Source organism: Fukomys damarensis, unplaced genomic scaffold, assembly GCF_012274545.1.
Source record: "Fukomys damarensis isolate Sample0158 unplaced genomic scaffold, DMR_v1.0_HiC HiC_scaffold_10, whole genome shotgun sequence".
Lineage (NCBI taxonomy): Eukaryota > Metazoa > Chordata > Mammalia > Rodentia > Bathyergidae > Fukomys > Fukomys damarensis.
This window is the reverse complement of record NW_022900922.1, coordinates 10,680,121-10,700,462: the sequence shown is the minus strand read 5'-3', so window position 1 is coordinate 10,700,462 and position 20,342 is coordinate 10,680,121. Positions and strand designations below refer to the sequence as shown.

Here is a 20,342-nt window from a genome sequence, read left to right as displayed (position 1 = left end):
TGGGTATAATTTTTTTTTTTTTTTTTTTTTTTGTGGTACCGGGGATTGAACTCGGGTCCTTGAGCTTGCAAGGCAGGCCACCGAACTGCTGAGCTAAATCCCCAGCCCACTGCCGATAATTTTAATGTTAGAATTACTGACTTGGAAGTGTGTTGTCCAGAAAACATGAAATTAAAAATCAAGGAAAAATTATGAAAAAATTAAAAGAACCTATGGTTGAACTATTTACATTCTTAAAACTGGTCCCTAGGACTTAATCTAAGTTTCAGTTTTGAGGACCATTGTCTAAGAGGAAATTAAATACTAAGAACTCTATTTTGAAGACAAATAAAAATGTTGTTGTCAGTTCTATTTTATTTTTTCAACAAAATGTATAGTCTCATAATGATTTTTATCACTTTTAAGATGCACATTTACCATATTTTAATATCTGTGAAACTGGGTAAAAAGGTCGGTGATGATTGACCTGTGTGGAGTTTTGAAACTACTGAGGTGAAGAAAATTCAGCCAAGGCCACAGATTTTTACAATAGAGCATCAAGGCTTATGACTTGAGAAGTAAAATAAACACTTTGGAACACAATTTGGATAACAGTGGAGAGTTAATCAGCAGATAATGAGATTGAAGCGGAAAGACAGAATTTTTTGACCAAAGACATAAGAAAATGGAGGAAAGGAGTAATCAAATCTATTTTCCAGGGACTCTACCTTCAGTCAGCAAGGCCATAGTTATCAAATGCATAAGAGGGCTGGAGGTAAGAAGGAGACAATAAGGAATTTGATTTTAGGTGTTGTGGTAGGCAAAATCATGGTTCCCAAAGATGCCCACCTCCAGTCAACCTATTTGGGAGTACCATTATGATGGCAATGATGGTGAAGATTATGGTCCTACCAGCTCAGTGATAATAACAACCATTTACAAACACTCCTGAGCAATTATATGTGTCAGGCAGTGCTGAGGCCTTTTTGTCCATTGTCTAATTTGAACCTCTCTTCAAGGTAGATTGTACATTTAGGGTTAGGTCTATTTAACAGAACCTTAAAAATACCCACGCGGTCTGGCCTGTGCCACACAGGTGGTACGTGATGAGACACAAGCAGGCTAAACATACACCAAGGGACCCAACCAGCTGCCTCTGCAGTGGGTCTGGCAATGGGATAGAGGTAACTAATGAGTAATTTTACAAGTGAAAGACAGTGAGTTTAGGCAATTAATGCTTATTTAACTTTTTTTTCCCTTGAAGTGAGCGGTGCAAATTAAGTAAGATCTGGCCTGTCTTCTGATTTCTGTGTATAGCAGGAAGGAAAATATGTGAAAACTTTAAAAGAAATTCTACTGTTGAGCTGTTTGATTTGTTTATTTGGGAAAGCGTTTGAATACTGTAACCTGTTAAGTCATCCTTACAAGGGACGTGAACCAAAATGGAATTACTAAAAATACTGTTGAACTGGGAGTCCAGCTGGAAAGGAATTTGTAATTTTTTGTGACTTCCTATAGGGAGCAGAAATAACCAGTGACCTGGAAATGCTCAGCTAAATTGTAGAGACACTACCACTCTAAATTCAAGAGTCCTCTAACATTTACATGTATTCACAAATTCCCTTAAAATCATATAAGGCCCTGTAGTAGACTCACAGCTAGTTCAGGAATACAGGTTTCCACTGAACCCCATACTTGCGTAGGTCGTGTGAAACCAAGATTGATTTTAGTCCCACAATTTTATGTACGTTGCCATTAGATTCCTGTTTTGTGCTAAAGACACAAAACCTGGGATTCAGTTGAAACTTGCCCTAAAGTTTGTTAAGCACCACTTCTGAGCCTGCACTAATGTTAGCTGTCTTCTATTTTATAAGCATGGGATTGTGCTATAATATATAGTTCCTCTTTGTTCTTTGTTTATCCACGTATAGTAAAATATACAATTATGAAATATATTGACATAGAATATTAGACTTATGAGCAGGTACCAGAGCTGTTTTGTATGCCTGTCAGTGGAATGAGGTAAGTGCCCAAGGTCATAGTGAAATTTTCTTAAAGTCGATGAGATACATTTCATTTTTAAAAAGCGAAAATAAAGACATTAAGGAAGTTGGTCATCAAGGATATTCTAGTAAACCACTGAATACCATAAGTTAGATTTTTATAAATAATAAGTGGGTTCTATTTCATTCTAACATTTGACCCATGGGTTATTTGTAAATGTTGACCTCTTTGATTCATTATTGCCTCGATGAGGAAGAGTAAATTTCACTGCAGCAAAACAAGATTTGTAAAAACTTCAATAATAGTGACCCTTTACAGAAGGTAACATCTCAGAATTTATGATTTATAGTATAATTTATTAACTTCTGAATATTAGCTTTGGGGAATGTAAATCCCTGAGATGTTAAGATGAATCATTCAATCATAACTAATGGAAAGACCCCAAATGTAATTTAATTTGATAGATAAGATTGTGAAATCATGTTATATAGACATTTGCCGCTTTTATCTGAGGAAATATCATGTTTGGAAGTTTGCCCTATTTGTCTACATTATCACTTAAGTCTCTCCCAAGGGTTTTTAATAAGACACTACTTTTTTCCATAAATGGTCTAGGTTTCAGTGGATGCTGCCCATGGGTACAGCCCCCGAGCCATTGACATGAGTAATGTTACACTATCTAGAGACCTGCATGTAAGTAATGTTTTAAAAGTACTTTCAAATGTCATGTTTAAAAGACACACTATAACACTCTCCTGCATGTATTTTGCGGCATGAATTATTTTAATACCAAGATTGTATGGGTTCATGGAGTTCATAGCTGTTATGTACCCTTACCTTTTATACCTAAAGCTTGATACAGATAACCCCACTTATGTATGGTTTCACCTTAGTCAGGCTTAACTGTGGTCTGAGATATTATGTGAAAATTTCAGAAATAACTCGTAAATTATAAATTGTGGTCCATTTTAAGTCATAGAATGAAACTTCCTACTATCCTGCTCTGTCCCAACCTGGATGTGAATCATCCTTTTTTTCTAGTGTGTGCAGGCTGTATACACCATCTGCCCCATGTTAATTTAGTAGCTGTCTGGGTTATCAGCTCACCTGGCATTGGATCACATTTCTTGGGTTCAGGTAATCCTTATTTGTTCAATAAAGGCCCCAAAGCACAAGAGTAGTGGTACAGGGTAGGGGCCGGGGCATAAAACAAGGAAGAACAGATTAACTCTGGTGCTATGTGACTGGTATACTGGAAAAGATGATATATAAAGGATTTAGTAGTAGCAGAGATTTCAAGGGTCCACTGCTATGTGTCTCCCAAGATAAAGCGGACTGTACATCTTTTTCTAGGCTGTTTCCTCACATATTTTCCTTAAAGAAAATACCCATTTAGAAAATTATAACATAATTAGTTGTGTGAGAGTAAATAAACCATAATGGTCTTTTCAAGGATCACTTCAAGTAATCATTAAAGATTGTATATATTTTAGACAACTTATTTGGAGAAATTGGCGACATTTTGCTTGTACCATACACAGTCTGTTTTCCTCTGTTGATGAGGCACCTACTTTGCAACAAATGGGTGATTTAAATGAAAGATAAATTTTGACTCCATAAAACAAAGTAACAGGTTAAGACGACACAATTAAAGCAGTGCTGTTAGCATCATCCGGAGACATAGAAGTACAAATATAAATAGTGTGTACTGTGTAATTGTTTGGTTTCCCCTTTGGTAAGAGCAATACCTAGAGAAGAATTATAGGAATGTGTTAATATTACAGCAAGTCTGAACACCCACAAGAAGAGTAATAGAGGTAATCTTATCAGGTTCATAAGGCCACAGAGGGTCATGTGGCTTGCTACAGATCTGCTGCTTGACTGGGACAGAGAAATGTCCTGGAAGCCAAATCTTTGTCTAATGTTCTTTGCATTCAGTGTTTAATGAGGTTTAGATAATATTTGGAAGCTTTGGAAGTCAAAATAAGAACTTATAAGTTTATTTTGTGGTAAAATCCATAGCTATTTTGAAATTTCATGATCAAATGAAGAAAATATATGTATATAAACATGAGCAATAACCTTTTATCAAAACACTTGATTTTTATTTACTGTGCAATATCAAAAATGATTACAATTCTCTACACTTGAAATTCCAAATAAGAGAGTTGTGTTTGATTAGCTTTCAGATATATTTTAGCACTACTAGGATGTTTCAAAATTGCATATTAGAAAGCAGAGATATACTTTTTCAATCATTGAAGTTGAAGTTGGCTTCTAAATATTTGATTCATTTCAGGCTATGGCAGAAATGATGGCTGAAAACTACCATAATATATGGGCAAAGAAAAAGAAATTGGAGTTGGAATCCAAAGGTAATATTTTCTAAAAATCCTTATTAAAATCCATCAAGGGCTGACTATAGAAGTGTGAAAAGTAGGGATGAGATAATAATTCTTTTCAGTACAAAAACTCATTATTTCTTGATTTTATTAGAATGTTTCAGATGTACCTGTACCAGATTAAGGGTGGAAATTCTGTAATTTCCTGACATCTAGTGTACATTGCCTTGTGTCTCAGAATTTGTATGGCTCTCTTTTACTCCTTTCAGCAAGCAGGTATCTGTACCTATAATCGTATCCAAGTATCAGGTAGTAGGAAGATCTCCCTCCTGACTTTCACCTCCAACTTAAGTATTTATTTCATTTCTGTTTATTTCCTGTCCCAGCCTCTTTTTTTTTCTCAGCATCTTTTATCTAGTTATGTTGCTTTCTCTTACATGATTGTAGCTGTTCTTTTTTCTTTTTTAAAGTCGTAAGATCGTGTATTAACTGCTTATGAAATATTTTCTTGACTGCATAAGTACATTCTTCAATTTAATGCATTCTACACTGATTTCTTTCGTTGTTTATGTGGCATTAGTCTGTACATGTGTGTGTGTGTCTTTATGCACATGTGCGTGTGTATGTGTGTGAAGGAAACACTAAACAAAATCAGTGCTAAAGGTACACAGTTTCTCATTTTCAGCCACTCTGACCTCTCTGTCGTCCTTCAGCCATTTGCAGAAGAGCAATCTGCTTTAGAAAAATCTACAAAAAAAATCCCTGTTTGCTTGCTCTGCTCATCTGGGCTTCAGTATTCTCTCAGTTCACTGGCAGAATCCAGGAAAGTGTGAGACAGGTCATATATTATAAGGAGAACATCCATCATTAATGGAAAGGGAGGAGCAAGTGTCTAAAAAATAGAAGAACCCCCAGATTAGTGAAAAAAGTCAAGAGCTAGCTTTCCTTTTTCTCCATCTTTCCTCACCACCACGTCGAGTATTTTGTGCTGTGGTGACCTGTCATTTAACCAAAGGCGGCTCTAGGGTTAAGCTTTCTTTATCTTTTTATATGAATGAGTTTGTACGCCAGTGCTAATATGTTGGAAGCGGCATCTAGTAATGACTGTATGCTCATTTATCTCCATTTAGCTAGCTCCCCTCTGCAAAGACACCTTCACGCCCAATTCAAATGGGAAAATGGAGGTTGGAGGAGCAAGGTGAATTCCCCACAATCACTCTTTATGCCAGAGGCCTAAGTTGTGGTTTGCTGACTGACTTCAAAGAATGTATCTGCCTGGGCCTGGGATTTAGCTCAGCAGGTCCGCTGCCTGCCTTGTAAGCGTTTGATCCCCGGTACCAAAAAAAAAAAAGAAAAAAGAAAAAAAAAAGAAAGAAATATATCTGCCTGTCTAGTTCAGGGGAGGTCTAATAATGTCAGAGTCAGAGGTACTTTGGGTTCTTGGGATTTTAAAATTATAGATATTATTCTTTTTCACTCACTGCTGCTCTTTCCACCTCCCCTAGAGTAACATCTTGATTTCTGACCCCAGGATCACTGTATTATAGACTTGGTGGCCAAATAAATACAGTTCTGTAGAGCTAAATGCAATAGTGAAGCTCAAAATAGGTGATTATTGATTAGAATGATTCCATTAGATGGTCAGTTACATTTTCTCATAAAATCTCTCCGTAAATTACCGTTTGATTACAGCAGAAGTCATTTCAGGAGTCAGTTTGGTTCCCAGTGGACTCAGTAACACCTTCTGTGTCCGCCCAACGTTTACAGAATGTTTGTTACTGTTACCCTCTGACAACGGTATTACATATCATAATGTTAATATTATGCTAGGAATAACTGTGGTTCCTTAATGGGCATAGCGTTTGGTTGTGCTGACCTGTCCCCTTGCATCTAGTGTTCGTGAAGTTCAGCGAGTGATTGTGTATCTGTAGGTGGCCCTCAGGCAAAGCCAGCCCTCAGGAAAACAGCACTATCTCCTTTGCAGTGTTGCTGGTTTATTAACATCTAGAAAGGCAAATTCACCCTTCATGATTGTTCTAGTAACTTTACTTAAACTACTTTGGAAACTAATTTAATAGACTGTAATCTGTTATTATAGTTTTTAAAAAATGTTTATTTTTCTTTTGTTTTTCTCAAACTTCCTTAGCAGTTGTAATTTAGGGCAAATCAGCATCCCATACAATATATATTACTATGTATGTTTTATAAATTTTAAATCTCAAACTCTTCACTTTGCTGTTACTTTAATAGCGTTCTTTGTATCAGATCATTGTACTTAAAATTAATGGTACATTTAAAAATATTTTATAGCATTTAGATTTTAAAATGTGTCATTTATGTTTTTCTCCTCATTCATTTTTAAAATTTAGATACTTTCTAGTATTTTTAATCTAAAACAATACAATATGCTTAGTATTATTCATCATAATAGCTATGCTAGAAGTCCATACTCTTGCTAGTAATTACTTGCTGAAACTTTTAAATCAGCCAAATATTAGGTACTAAAGAGTGATCCATTTTAATTTGATAAAACTATGGTTTTTTGTGTATTTATAAATATGTGATATTAAGTGTTTTCAGACCTAGGATAAATAATAAATATTCTTCATTGAGAGTTTTCTTTGTTTTTACTCTCCAGGGTAGGAAATGAAACATTACCCCTGAAACCTACCTTACAGTTTTCCTAGATATAACTCTGAGCATTTCAGTGTTTATTTTCACTCCCCACACTTAGAATTTGTTTGAACAGAGAAAAGTGTGAAGCTGTTGTTCCCTTTTTGGTGACTGCAGATGTGACTGGTGCTTGATATTGTGACTGCATACAGCACACTGATATGGTGAATGTTTAAATTTTAAAACTTATTACAGTAAAAGGCACATTGCTTTAAGTCCTTCCCCCTTGCTCTAAGTGCACTTATCCCACTGTCTTTGCCACTTTCTGAACAGTTATAGGAAGAGTTTTTTGTGAGTGTCTTTACAAGGTATGATAAAAAGTGTGGTGTATGTTGCTACCCAGTGCTGTCCAACAGAAAGACAGGCTCTTTTTTGGTTGTTGTTTTTTTGAGACAGGGTCTCACTATGTAGTTGAGACTGACGTGGAGCTCACTATGTAGCCCAGGCTGGTCTTGAACTCACAGGGATCCTCCTGCCTCAGCCTCCCGAGTGCTGGTATTACAGGCATGCACCACCACGCCCAGCAGAAAGACAGGGTCTTAAAAACAGCAGTATGTTGTGTGTTGTGTGTTGTGTGTTGTCATTTATCTCATTCACCAGATCTGCCTCTTTCCCAAAGTCATTTTGACTTATGAAACGATACTTACGAAAGAGGACTTCCAGAACCTTTTCAGAAAGTAGCAAGAAGGATGGGCTAAGTATGTTTGAAGAAACTGAAGTATTTTGAGGAGGGCTAATTGCAATGTGCCTTTTACTGTAATGCACTTTTTAATTTAAACATTCATGGTATGTTTTGGTCACACCTCATACATTCACGTTTTAAACACCTATTAGCAGATATGTGTGCAGTCTTTCTTTGAATAGGCTTTCTGAATTAATTAAAGCACTAAAGACCCTAGAGGGATGAGTCACATATGAGTCTTATACGTTCTATGTATCATTAGACATCAGAAGTTCTTCCATGAGGTTCTCTGTGCTACAGCTCACCTCAGATTACGTTGTATTCCTGTCTGGATGTTCTCTTAGGAGGTGGAAATCATCCCCTGCTGGTGCCCTATGACACGCTGACAGCCAAAGAGAAAGCCAAGGACAGGGAAAAGGCACAGGACATCCTCAAGTTCCTGCAGATAAATGGATACATGGTATCCAGGTAGATGTATACCTGCTCCACATTCTTTTATATTTAAATACCCTCGCCAGTTGGAAGCTTAAGAGGCATTTAGCAGTTTAAACCTTGGAGTTACTGTTTAATGTGTTCAGAATTCACACAGGTTGTAATTATTAATGCCGTTAGCAACCGTTTTTCACATAACCGAGTCCCTGCTTCTTCTTATATTAAGTTACCATCCATCATTTTGGCAAAATAACTAGGCAAAAAAATCATACCCTGTTCTCATAAAAGCACCACGTTACTGCACAGTGATGGTGTTAAATTCACTCTTAGCTCTGATAGGTTATATCAGAAACAAAGTCTTCCTTATGAGTTAAATATCATTTTTGCCTTGAACTATAAGAATATTGGATAATTTCCAAAATGTTAGAGTACGTATGCTTTAAATAAAATTTTGCCTCCTAAGAAATGTTGTATACATTGGTTTTTGTGTTTCCCTTTTTTCTGGTCAAGAGGATTCAAGGACCTGGAATTGGACACACCTTCCATTGAGAAACGATTTGCATACAGTTTCCTCCAACAGCTCATCCGCTATGTGGATGAGGCCCATCAGTATATCCTGGAGTTTGGTGAGTATCTGGGCCATATTGCTTATAGCCTGGATTTTGTTGTTCTTAATGTTCACAGAGAAGAGAGCAGCACAGATTAAGGGACTGTTTCCTTTTTGTCCTTCCTGATACTGAATCCAACAGCCAAGAGACAAACAAGTTGCTCACGAATGAGTGAAGTCTACGAACTTTAAAGAAATCTAACAGTGCAATACTTTTTTTTTTGTTTTTGTAATGTGAATTGGCATTACCTTTTTATTTTAGAAGATGCTTTAGAAGGACATTAAAAGTTTTAGTAGAGTAAAATCTCCTACGAAATTAATCTCTCTACCCAGGAAAAAGAAAACTCTAAAACTCAAGAGATGTTCAAAATTTCTAAGCAGTATAAGGCCCTGAGTTTAACTCTTGTGTAGACTTCCAGGTGTAGCATGAGTGCTTGCGGGGCAGAATTCTTAATTGTGAAAGGCCTCCTTCCCATCTGGCCAGTACCGCTTGCCACACCGAACTCCTGACTTTAAGTCTTAGCTAGAACAGAGTACCATGGATGGCAGCCTTCTCTCACCCCGATCTATTTCAGTGGGCTTTGTGAAAGACTCCAAGTGTTAATCACTGGCCCTCCTGTCAGACGGCCTGCCAGCCCCTGAGTGTGGTCATCAGTCTAAGAAGTCAGTTCATCCCTTTTGGAGAACAGTGACTCTTGATGGCATCCTTTTATCTTTCTTTTTACTCTTGAGGTTTTGTTTTGTTTTTATTTTTAATGCTCATGCCTTCTGTCATTGAACACCTTGCCTCTGGGCCCAGCATCCTTAATCCCGTAGCTGCTGTTTTTCTTAGGGTTTAAATTCAGTTCTAGCTCAGCTTCAGATTAAAGTTTGTAAAAATTTGAGCTCTGGTATTTCTTGCTCCTGGACTCCTGCATCTTAAATGTGATTAAAGATTTTGCTTTTGCTTCCCTAAAGAATGAAAAGAATCATACCATAGTGATATAGGTGCACCCATGTTCATAGCAGCACAATTTATAATAGCTGAAACTTGGAAGCAGCCCAATTGCCCATCAATGGGAGACTGGATAAAGACAATGGGGATAAAGAAGACTGATAAAGAATTTTTTTTTTTTTTTGTACTGGGGATTGAACTCGGGACCTCACACTTGCAAGGCATGTGCTGGCACCACTGAGCTAAATCTCCAGCCCTGAAGAAAGCATTTTTTTAATGGAATACCACTCAGCCAGAAAAAATGAGAAATTAGAGACATAGCTAACTGGATGCACATTGAGGCGATACTCTTAAGTGATATAAATAGGACACATGTGTAAATACTGAGCAGTTTCTCTGGTGTGAGAAACTGGAAGTGTAAATAAGGACTAAAAGGTATAATAGATGATGTGAAGTAGGAAGAAAAGGGATGAAGAGGAAGGGGAACTGGGAGTGGTAGGGGAAAGGAAAGAAGGGAATGGAATTAATATGAGAAAATGAAAAATAATGGAAACAGATTCCATAGATAGGGAGGGCAGGGGAATGGGGAAAAATAAGAGCCAAGATTGATTATGTAAAAATACAAATTTTCAACAATGAATTCTATACTTTAAATGTACCAGTAAAGCTAATTTTAAAATGGTTTTGCAGTTTAGCATCATTTTCATAAACCACTGTACTCTCTTCCAACCAGCATCTTTTACAATCTAAATACTATTGTTTTCTCTCTTCTCCATCATCTGACTTTACAAACTTAATTATGGCACATCATCTCTCTGTAACTCATGTAACTGTAATTTTCCAGAATAGACCAACAAGTAGCCAGTTTAGTCTATACTAATGAAATTCAGTGCAAGAAGAGAAAGGAGGCAGTGGTGAAGATGTGACATTTTAATGCTCAAAGTTGAATATTGAAATTTCACATCTCCATTGTAAAGGATCTGATAATAGGAATCTACCCCAAGATCCAGTCTTCTTTTTAGCAAGGTAGGAGAGATAAGAAAGGAAAAAAAAACAATAATTATTTGGAGAAGAGAAGAATAAAATTATTATTATTTTTGTCTGCATGTGGAGAGTGGAAACACACATTTGAAGGGTGACGATTTGTTTATTATTCCTACTTTATTCGAATTTCTGAATAAACTAATCCCACACAGTGGGTGCAGGGACTGGTGAGAATCCTGCTCCAAGGCAAATTCACCTATGTGGTACATTTCGTTCTTTCCCCAGGGTAGAAGGTCTTATAAACAGAATGTTAGGGAAAAATAAGCTACAACGTTTGAGCCCAAGAAAATAACATTGTTTTAGTTTATGAAATTGCATGTGTCTTTTTCAATTAGTCCAACTACAAGAATTTTTTACACGAATAGGTAGAGCTGAGATAGTGCCATCATTGTTACTAAAAACAAAACTGCCTTATTGCCGTCCCTTTGTCTTTGACTTTACTGACTTGCAGCATCTCTGTAATTTACTCATTTTAGATCTCACCTAGTCGTAATAGCAAGAACATGCTATGCTTCTAATGTTTTTTACAGTATTCTCTTTAATTCCTTTGCACATAAGCATTTTTGTTAATGAAAGGGATTATATTTCTTATATTTAATTCACTGGAATAATAGCAGATTTGGCTGTGCACAAAATTCTATTTTGACATGTTTTATGCACGAACCTCCCTTAGAAGGATCTAGCTATTTTGCTTATTGTGTTTGAGAGAACTTTAATGCCAAGGTAATACAAAAGTGAAATGTGAAGTGAAAAAAAAAATCATCACTTTCTTTTACATATTTGTGGCAAGAACATTGTTCTGTTATTACAAAACAGTGCCTGTCTTTCCTAAAAATTGTCTTGAATTTATGTCTAAGATTTGATAAAATATGCTTTGTTATTTCTAGTTGCAAAATAAGTTTTTCAAGGAGAAGTCAGTTACATTCTTATAAAATCGTATATCCAAATCTGAATTTTTAGTGCTCCAATACATTTTGCCTAACAGCTTGATTATTATAGTGTATTTTTACCTCTTCTGTATGCATGAAACCTCTTCTGTATGCATGAAGGAGGTAGGAAAGGCCACCTTGTAAACTGAATACATTAGGTCAATCAATTTGCAACCTTGCATTGTGTTAAAAACCATGGGGAAAATGTGAGTGGTTTTTCTTTACTTATGGAAATTATCTTTTGACATAGGTCAGAACTTCTTTATCTTACATAAAATGCTAACTTTGCAGCTTCATATTAAAAGTGCTATGCTCCTACTCATCACAGGCCCTGCTTCCTGTAAGTTTTTAGTTGGTATGTTAAAATCAGAAGCCTTTACTTTCAGTCACACTAGGAGGTAACATCTTTGTCAGTGACCACAGTTAAAACCTTACCAGTTGTGTGTACTTCGTTTGCGGTTATTTTTCTCACCTTGGTGAGCCTTCATTCTCCAAGGCTACTGAAAAGGTGAAAATGTACGGTTTAGACTTTATTCCAATTTCCCCCCTGACATATCCTTAGGATGTCCAGGCTGCACAAAAGTGTATTCATGTTATGTTATAAATACGAGCTATCTGCACTAGCATTTTCATTTAGATTTGAATATTTTTCACAATCTTTTCAATTGCTGTGTCAAATTTATCCTTTATATTTGCTGTTGGCTTTTTATTTTCTATGAAGTGGGATGATATATCTAGCACTACAGTGTAAACTTTGCGTTCTGGGTTATCTTGTAATGTCTGAAGTACAACATGTACTTAACATCTCTGTCTGTCTATAGATGGTGGCAGCAGAAGCAAAGGACAGCATTTCCCTTACGAACAAGAAATCAAGTTCTTTGCCAAAGTACGGTATACAATTCATCTTGTTTCTGTTTCAATGTGTGTGTTCGCAAAATGCGCTCATTAGATCGTCGCTTCTTTTCAAAATGTTCTTGTCTATAAATGTGAATTCCACTAAGTAAATGTTCTGTGGCACAAAAAGAACCTCGTGAATCCAGCAGGAGGAATTTCCTGCCAGCATATTTGGTCACAATTCAACTAAATCAGCTCTTTCTACCCTGTCTTCAGACAGTTAGTTCTAGTGCAAGTCTAAGTGTAATTTCTGTTTTTCTTTTTTTTTTAACTTTCTCATATGACACAGAGAAAAATATGTATTAACATTTTAATATTGGCATAATTTACCAGTTTTAAATGAGCATTTCTTTTCTAAGGAGAAGAAGCATTAGCTAATTCATAAACTGATATATTACTAGAACATTTACTGTAGAATCTGTGCTGCTGGACTTTAGTCCTATTCATTTTATAGACGAGAAAGTGAGGCTTAAAGTGATTAAATTCCTCATATACAAACTACATTCTATTATTATCCATTCTCTTTAATAAGGATCTAGCAGGGATTTGCTGTGTTATTGGAACAGTCATCACTTCCTTTGAGCCACAAAGGGAGGACACAGCATTGGAATGTCTCCACACTGGGCCCCTGCACTCCCTCAGCACTTACTGTATCCCGGTCTGCTTCAGGTAGCAGACTCTAGCCTGGGGATTGTTAAGAAAAGCGATTTCCTGACTAAGCATTCCTGTTTACACTACCTTGGACCTCATTTTTGCTGTCAGTTTTCTTTGGCTATTAGTACAGATAATTTACTATACGCACAACGCATATACTTTAAAATGGCATGCTTCTTGGTTAATATTTGGCTTCTGTTTGTACTTTTACAGTTTTACCCTTCATATAAAGATTTATCTTTTCTTTCCAACTCGACAGAGAGAGCACTGAGTCTGTTCCAATCATGCAAAGATTTGGTTCATCCTGGGTTGCACAATGTTGATAACAGGCAGATAGATAAATCAGTTGATCAATCTCCACTTCCTATTAGATTATAATCCCCCTTGATAGCAAGTTATCAGAATACTGTATTCATGGCCTCTAATATAGCCTTAAAATACATTCTCGCTTTTCCTACGTTTTTTATAAATGCTTAATGTAGTTTAATTTCTACTAAGTCTATATTTCATTCAGTCATCATATTTATTGAGTACCTACTATATGCCAACCATTAAATTCAGGCAGCGCCACAACTTTCAAGGAAGATAGATAAACCTTGCATATTCCTTATTCTCTGTAATTGTGCTATACCACACGGTAGAAAAAGTCCTTATTTAGACAGAATTGAGTTTGAATACTGATAATGCCATCATTATTTTTTTAGTTTATTCACTGAAAATATATTTTTCTAGTGCTTGCTATAGGCCCAGCACACCTCTACACATTAGAGATTCTTTGGTAAACAAAATAGGCCAAGTAACAATTCTCTATGCCAAGAAAGAACCTCAGTGGAAATCAAACTCTAAATTAGTCTTGGTTTCTTATAGTTTATGGTCTCTTCGGAAGAGAAACTTTAAAGTTTTACATGTATAAAATATAAATTTGGCAAAGATGTTAGAATATAGGATTTTAACTAGTTGAGGAGGCCTGCAGAGTCTTCTCTGATGAAGTTCTCCTGAGCTGAGATCTGCAGGAAGAGTAAAATAAATCGTTTTTGGAGAGCAGGAAGAGCATTACAGTCAGAGGGGTTATGCAAAGACAAATGGCAGGAGTGCCCAGAGCAGGGAGGAGAAGTTGGCCTGAAGCCTGCAGGATTAAATGTGCAGAAATAGGACTTTGGAGCCAGGTGTCATGGCACATGGCTGTAATCCCAGCACTTGGAAGGCCCAGGCAGGAGGATCGCTGTGAGTTCCAGGTCTGCCTGGACTACATAGAGAGTTTCCGTCTAGCCTGAGCTACGTAGTGAGACCTTGCTGGAAAAAGAAAAGAAAAGAAAAGAAAAAGAAAAAAAAAGAAAGAAGAAGAAAAGGAAGAAAGAAAGATTTGGGATGTTAGCTTTGAGAAAGCCAGGTGAGAAGAATGTTGTTCAGGGTGTGTCTCTCACTCCACCTCCACATAGTACTGGTAAAGCGAGGACGACAACCTCCGTATTCAGTTTCCAGGACAAGAAGTTGGTGCTGTGTTCATTGCAGTCCTGACAGTTAATGCTTATTCAGTATATGGTGATCATGGATTATTTTGGAGCCTGCTGGGTGTTGAACTACACTGTATGAAAATACTGAGAATATCTCATTTGGAGAGAAATTTCAAGCTGTTGAAAATCTACTCTGTGCCACATGGTCACTTCCCACCACATCCAACTCCCCGTCCCCACATGGCACACGCACATAGGACAGAGAGGCCACAGGGAGGCAGAGAGAGGCACGCTCTGACATGGTGAGGAGCCAGGACCTGTGGCATGTGGACGGGACCCTGCTTGCTGTGAGCCTTTGCTCTTGTCCGTCCCCAGCTGGAGTCCACTCTGTAGATCTCTCTTCTTTTTCTTTCTTTCAGGTTGTTCTTCCTTTAATTGATCAGTATTTCAAAAACCATCGTTTATACTTCTTATCTGCAGCAAGCAGACCTCTCTGCTCTGGAGGACATGCATCAAACAAAGAGAAAGAGATGGTGACTAGGTAAAGAGCTTGTGCGGGGCTTGTGTGTATGCATTTGGGGCAGAGAAACCACAGTAGGGCTGTGAGCAGAGGCCCCTCCCATGGCTTCTAGTCTCTGACCTATTGACATCCAACACTGGATGAGGAGAGTTTTTCTAACTTAAGACATGTGTGCTAGATGTCATACTTCTTTATTCCTTGCTGTTAACTGCGTTGCCGAAGAGGAGAAAGAAAATGTACAAAGCGGAATCCACAATTAGAAGGCCATGGAGGCATCACCAATGTTAGTCTCTGCGAAACAGGATGCTTTTAGCATTGATTTCTTTAACATTTCTAGAAATCTAATGCAGCTTTTACTTTTCAGTTAGACAAAAATCCCACTTACACACATTTTAATGACGCAGAAATTTTAATGACCCATCTTGGAAAATACAGAAATAAAAAATATACTTTCTGACGTTTCCCCTCTTGACACTTAAGCTCAATCTTACAAGTGCCTGCTCATTTGTGTTTAAACTTAGCATTTTTTCTGTATATTTTTTTTTTCAAATTCTGTTGGGGATTTGGTATTTGTTTCCTCAAAGCTCTGCTAGAACTTACTGCACATGAGAACTGATTACTGAGCATATCTGCCTATATATTATTGCACTGCTCAAAAGCCGTAGCAGACTTTTAAGAATGCATATGAATGAAATGAAACTTCTATAAAAGTGAGCAAAGTCTATAAATCAGAACACTGGAGAAACTGCAGGATACCCTTGGCCTTGACTTCAATGCTGTGCTGGGTGGGGGTGCTTTGTCAACCTACTGGTGAGGGTGACAAGAAATGGAAAAAGTCCATCACCGGAAGATGGAGAATAAATAGGAGCCCTGCATTATGTAACGTGGGAGGGAGCAGCCAGGAGGTGACTTTCTGCTCATTTCTTCAATTTGTTATCTATTCCACCAGCTGGTCAGTGGCCAGTCATGTGATGCAGGATTGCAGCAGCGCTAGAAATGTCCTTAGACCCCCTCAAATACTTTTCCTATGAAGCGGATAAAATGGATCGCAGGGAAAACAACAGACGTGATTCATTGCAGTGGCGCATTCTGTTTCCAAAACCTGTTACAGGATAGAGAAGACATGCCCCGCCCCTTTCCCCACCCACTTGGGCGTGGGCTTTGTTCCCACCTTCCCTTGAAGGGAGAGAAGCCTGCCCGAAGTATTTCTTGAGCACGCTCATTCCCTTCTTTGGGCCACCATCCCTGAGGTCCATGAGCACGGAGAGTAGCAAGGAAACCCGGAGGCACCAAGTTCCCAGTACACATCCACATGAAACCCAGGAGGTTGAGAAGTCTTCTGTTCTTCCTGGGACTGTTAGCCTTTTGTGATTGAAACTTTGTTCCCGGAGGAGGGTGTTGTGAATTTAGATGTCACTTGATTAAATAAATCAAGAGAAAATACAACCAGAGAAAATCGGGGAAAATGCAGATAAATTGGTACAAATTCTGCTGTCTTTTCTCTCATATTTTATTATCTCCATTCAGTGTCTGACTTATCCTCCAAATTTTCACCGACCACAAATATACATGTATGAAAACATCAATTTGTACACCCACATTATACACAATTTTATTTGTTAATTATACATAAGAATTGGAAAAAATTCACAGAACTATACACTGAAAAAATTAGCTTATTTTCCATTACCATTTCTGAACCCCTCGTTGAATAAGTCTGAAAAATTCTGTGCTGTTCTGTGCTAGCCTCAAGTGACATAATTTTGAGGCCCAAGACTGACCCTATATGTTTCCTCTCTATGATGACAATGCACAAAAGTGTTTTTAATGATATTATCTTCAGTTTTACTTCACCAAATAGAAAGAGGGTTGGTAAATTTTAGTTTCCCAATTAGCATTTCCAAAAAAAGAACATATGCCGTTTAAAATTCCAAGAGATAGAAATGAGATGAATATAGAATTAACTAATTTCCAGATAATATATTAGTGTCAAATAGGAACAAATATGTTAAAACGTCCAGTAATACTATTAAAATACAAAAACCAACTCAATAATTTGACACACTGAAATGGAACCATTGAAATTTATAAATGTCTGATTTGTTACTGCTGGAATTTGGTATTACAACTTAAGTGAATAAAATAGGTAAAAAATAAAGTCAAATAGACAAAACCTGATAAAATAAGTAAAAAACTGCCTGTCTACTATGAATAAAGGTATATGTTTAAACATGCACTGTAGTGATAGTTTTAGTTGGGAGTAGCAATTTTAAGGGTCTAAAGTTAACTTTTACACAAAATCAAAATTGATGTTTCCATGAGCTGTTTAGCTATTTCCTGCTATAAGAAATGATGTATTGAGCATTACAGTGTCTGAAGTCAGCACTGTTTTGTCTGCAAAGAGTGGGATATGGTGCCTGTCCTGCTGGAAGGCACCTCATGGTAGCTAAATACCCAGATATGAATATAGTCACAATAGAAGAAAGCCCAGTGGTTCCCTGGGGTTCAAAGTCAAGTCCAACCACGTTGGATGGGTTTGGAGAATCTAAAGATTGTGGAAGCCATGCCTTACGAAGCTGATCACAGAGACATGTAAGTCAGAGATGGAAGGAGGGAATATTTTGCAGACAGTATGTAGCCGCACCAATAAAAGTGTAGGATCTGGTAATTTAGGAAAGCCACCTAGGTTGTAATGGATGCTAACTCTCAGAATAAGGCATCTCTTTCTTTCTTTTGAAAATTTAAAGTGTTGTTTTTAACTAATTCATTGGTACTAAGAAGCCACTGAAGCCTTTTAAGTTGGCAGGTGATCAGCATGGCCCTTCGGGAAGGACACCGTGGCAGCAGTAGGAGAGGAACAGGAGTGGTAGAGCTGTACATGGCAGGCTCTCAGGACCAGAGCAGCCACACAGGCTGTCACAGCAGAAGCGCCACCCTCTGGGTCATTCCGTGGACACTTAGGAGAGCCTGCCTTGCACAGCAAGACGACCTAGATCTGGGGATAAACACCCATACGAACACAGCTCCTAACCTTACTGAGCTTGAAAGTTCAATGAAGTAGATGCGTCCAAGTGGAGCTGACTGTACACGAAGGTGCGATGTGTGTCTGCAGAGATGGGCAGAGTCCTGAGTATAGGGAAGGGCTGTGATTGTAAGAGGGCGCCGAGTGTGGGAAACAGTCAGCGTGACTTGGCAGTAGCATGGCAGGCGGGAAGCAGTTCCTTGTGCTGAAGTTTTAGCTCTAGGTAGTTGGAACACTTTTGGTATTACTCACAAAAACGGCAGATTTCAGAAAAAGAGCCACTTTCCCGAAAAGGCTAGATTGATTAATGATCCATCGACATATTGGCAGAACATTCAGCCAGAATATTCAGCAGGAGGCTGCAAATGTGACTTTGGTTCTTTTGGAGAGATAAGGACAACAGTGACGAATTTAGGGGTGATCTGTGCATGGGTAACGCTTGAAGCGTGAAAGTTAAAAGAAACTGAAGGAGCCTGAAGCGAGATGTCAAACGGTCTTGCTACCAACCCATGAAGAATGATTACACTTCAAGGATTTTCAGATGAGGCATGATTAGAGAGGAAGGGAAAGAATATTGCTGTGAAACAAAATCCAAGGGAGGTAAGCGTTTTGAAGATTTAAGTATTCAAAAATATCAAGTAGTACAGATAGCTGTCCAAAAAATAGAATAAGAACAGGTTATTAAATTTGCTGATTGGGAGTACTGGTGACCTTCAAGGGAGTGTTTCCATGTGAGGCAATGAACAATACTGTTAGGAGTGTAATTGCCTTACAAATTCTGACAAATGTCAGGAAGAGCAGAGAAAGGGCCACAGTATTATGGAAAACATTTTTAGAGAAAGTATAGACTACAGTGTATAATAATAAAACTTCATAGTCTATACAAAAATTCTGCCCCCAAATGGATGGTCTGAGAGAGCCAAGTGATACAGTTTATCTTTTTTGTAGGACATAACTTTCTATGTCTGTATTTCTCCCCCATGGCACTTATAATTAAGAAGCAGCATATATTGTTAAGTCCTTTTTCCTGACAAATTCTTGCCATTAAATAGAATCTGATGGGATGAAATGCCGAAAAATTCTACACAAAACATCCTACATCTGAGTTAATAGGGTTAAACATACTCCCAGCATGATAAATCCAACAACATCGAAAACACCCAAGAATGTTGTGTTGTACTGAGTACCGCAGAGTAATAAGTAAAAGATGTCATCACTTAAAATAAATTGGAATACAGGGCTACAAAGTATGTACAGTTCTAAATGTGACTGCTCTCTGTAGAAGACACTTTTTTGTAGTTAGCACACAGTTGTCAACCAGAAAGCTCGCTCGTGGAAGAGGTTCCTGGAGAAAGCTGCTCTTGTTTTATTGTGTTTAATATACACATATTATATACATAGCATTAAATAATGCAAGTCAAGGATCTAGTGTCTTAATCTTCATCTAGTAGCTACTTGAATGGGTTATTATTTTTAAAGCTTTTCACTGTTATAAGAGGTTTGCCAAAACCTCAGCTTTACTTAGACATTTCTGGCTGTACACATTCTTGTAAAAACTACACAATACCCCATATCATTAACTTTAATCAATAAATTAATCCATATTGATATCAAAGTGGGGCATGATGGCCAAACTTACTGTAAGAGAGGTTGACCGCACACATAGGCCCCTCACACTGCCCTTTCTTTCTGCCTTGTCTTGGGTTGATTGCCTTCTCTTGCCTCTGTGGCTGGTCTGCAGCCCTAATATGGTGCTCTGGGAATTTGAGCATTGATGGTGATAAAGAGTTTCCCAAAACAGCCTACAAGAACAGGGCCAGTAGAGGTCTCCCTGTCCTCATTCTTGGGAAAAATCAAGCTGCGGTCAATGGGAATCACGAATGCTTCTTCAAGCGTATTGTACGGAGAAGCACTATCCAAGATACGCCTCTGCTCCTGAAAGCTCCGAAGTGTGGGTAGATGTGAAACTCATGGCGGTTATCATCAGGAGGATCACGTGTTGGGGTAGAAGATGGCCCCTGGCGTGAACAGGAAGGAGTGTCTTTCAGTGTGGTGTGGAAGTGGTGGTGGAGGTCCAGGTGTCAAAAATGCTGCAGCTGCTTCCTGAGGTGTGGGCAGAGTAGGAGGTAGTGGAACCTGGAGGGGATCCCTAAACAGAGGGACCTGTGGAAG

At 37.9% G+C, this 20,342-nt stretch overlaps 1 protein-coding gene across 1 annotated transcript in view; it reads left to right on the top strand.

The window, feature by feature from the left end:
• Ryr2 (ryanodine receptor 2) overlaps positions 1-20,342 on the top strand; it is a 409,294-nt gene that overhangs the window by 259,941 nt on the left and 129,011 nt on the right. Inside the window, exons 57-62 of the mRNA XM_033761774.1 lie at positions 2,599-2,676; positions 4,283-4,358; positions 8,025-8,148; positions 8,623-8,738; positions 12,448-12,512; positions 15,048-15,169. Coding sequence (XP_033617665.1) covers positions 2,599-2,676; positions 4,283-4,358; positions 8,025-8,148; positions 8,623-8,738; positions 12,448-12,512; positions 15,048-15,169 — 581 coding nt within the window. The remainder of the gene's footprint in view (positions 1-2,598; positions 2,677-4,282; positions 4,359-8,024; positions 8,149-8,622; positions 8,739-12,447; positions 12,513-15,047; positions 15,170-20,342) is intronic.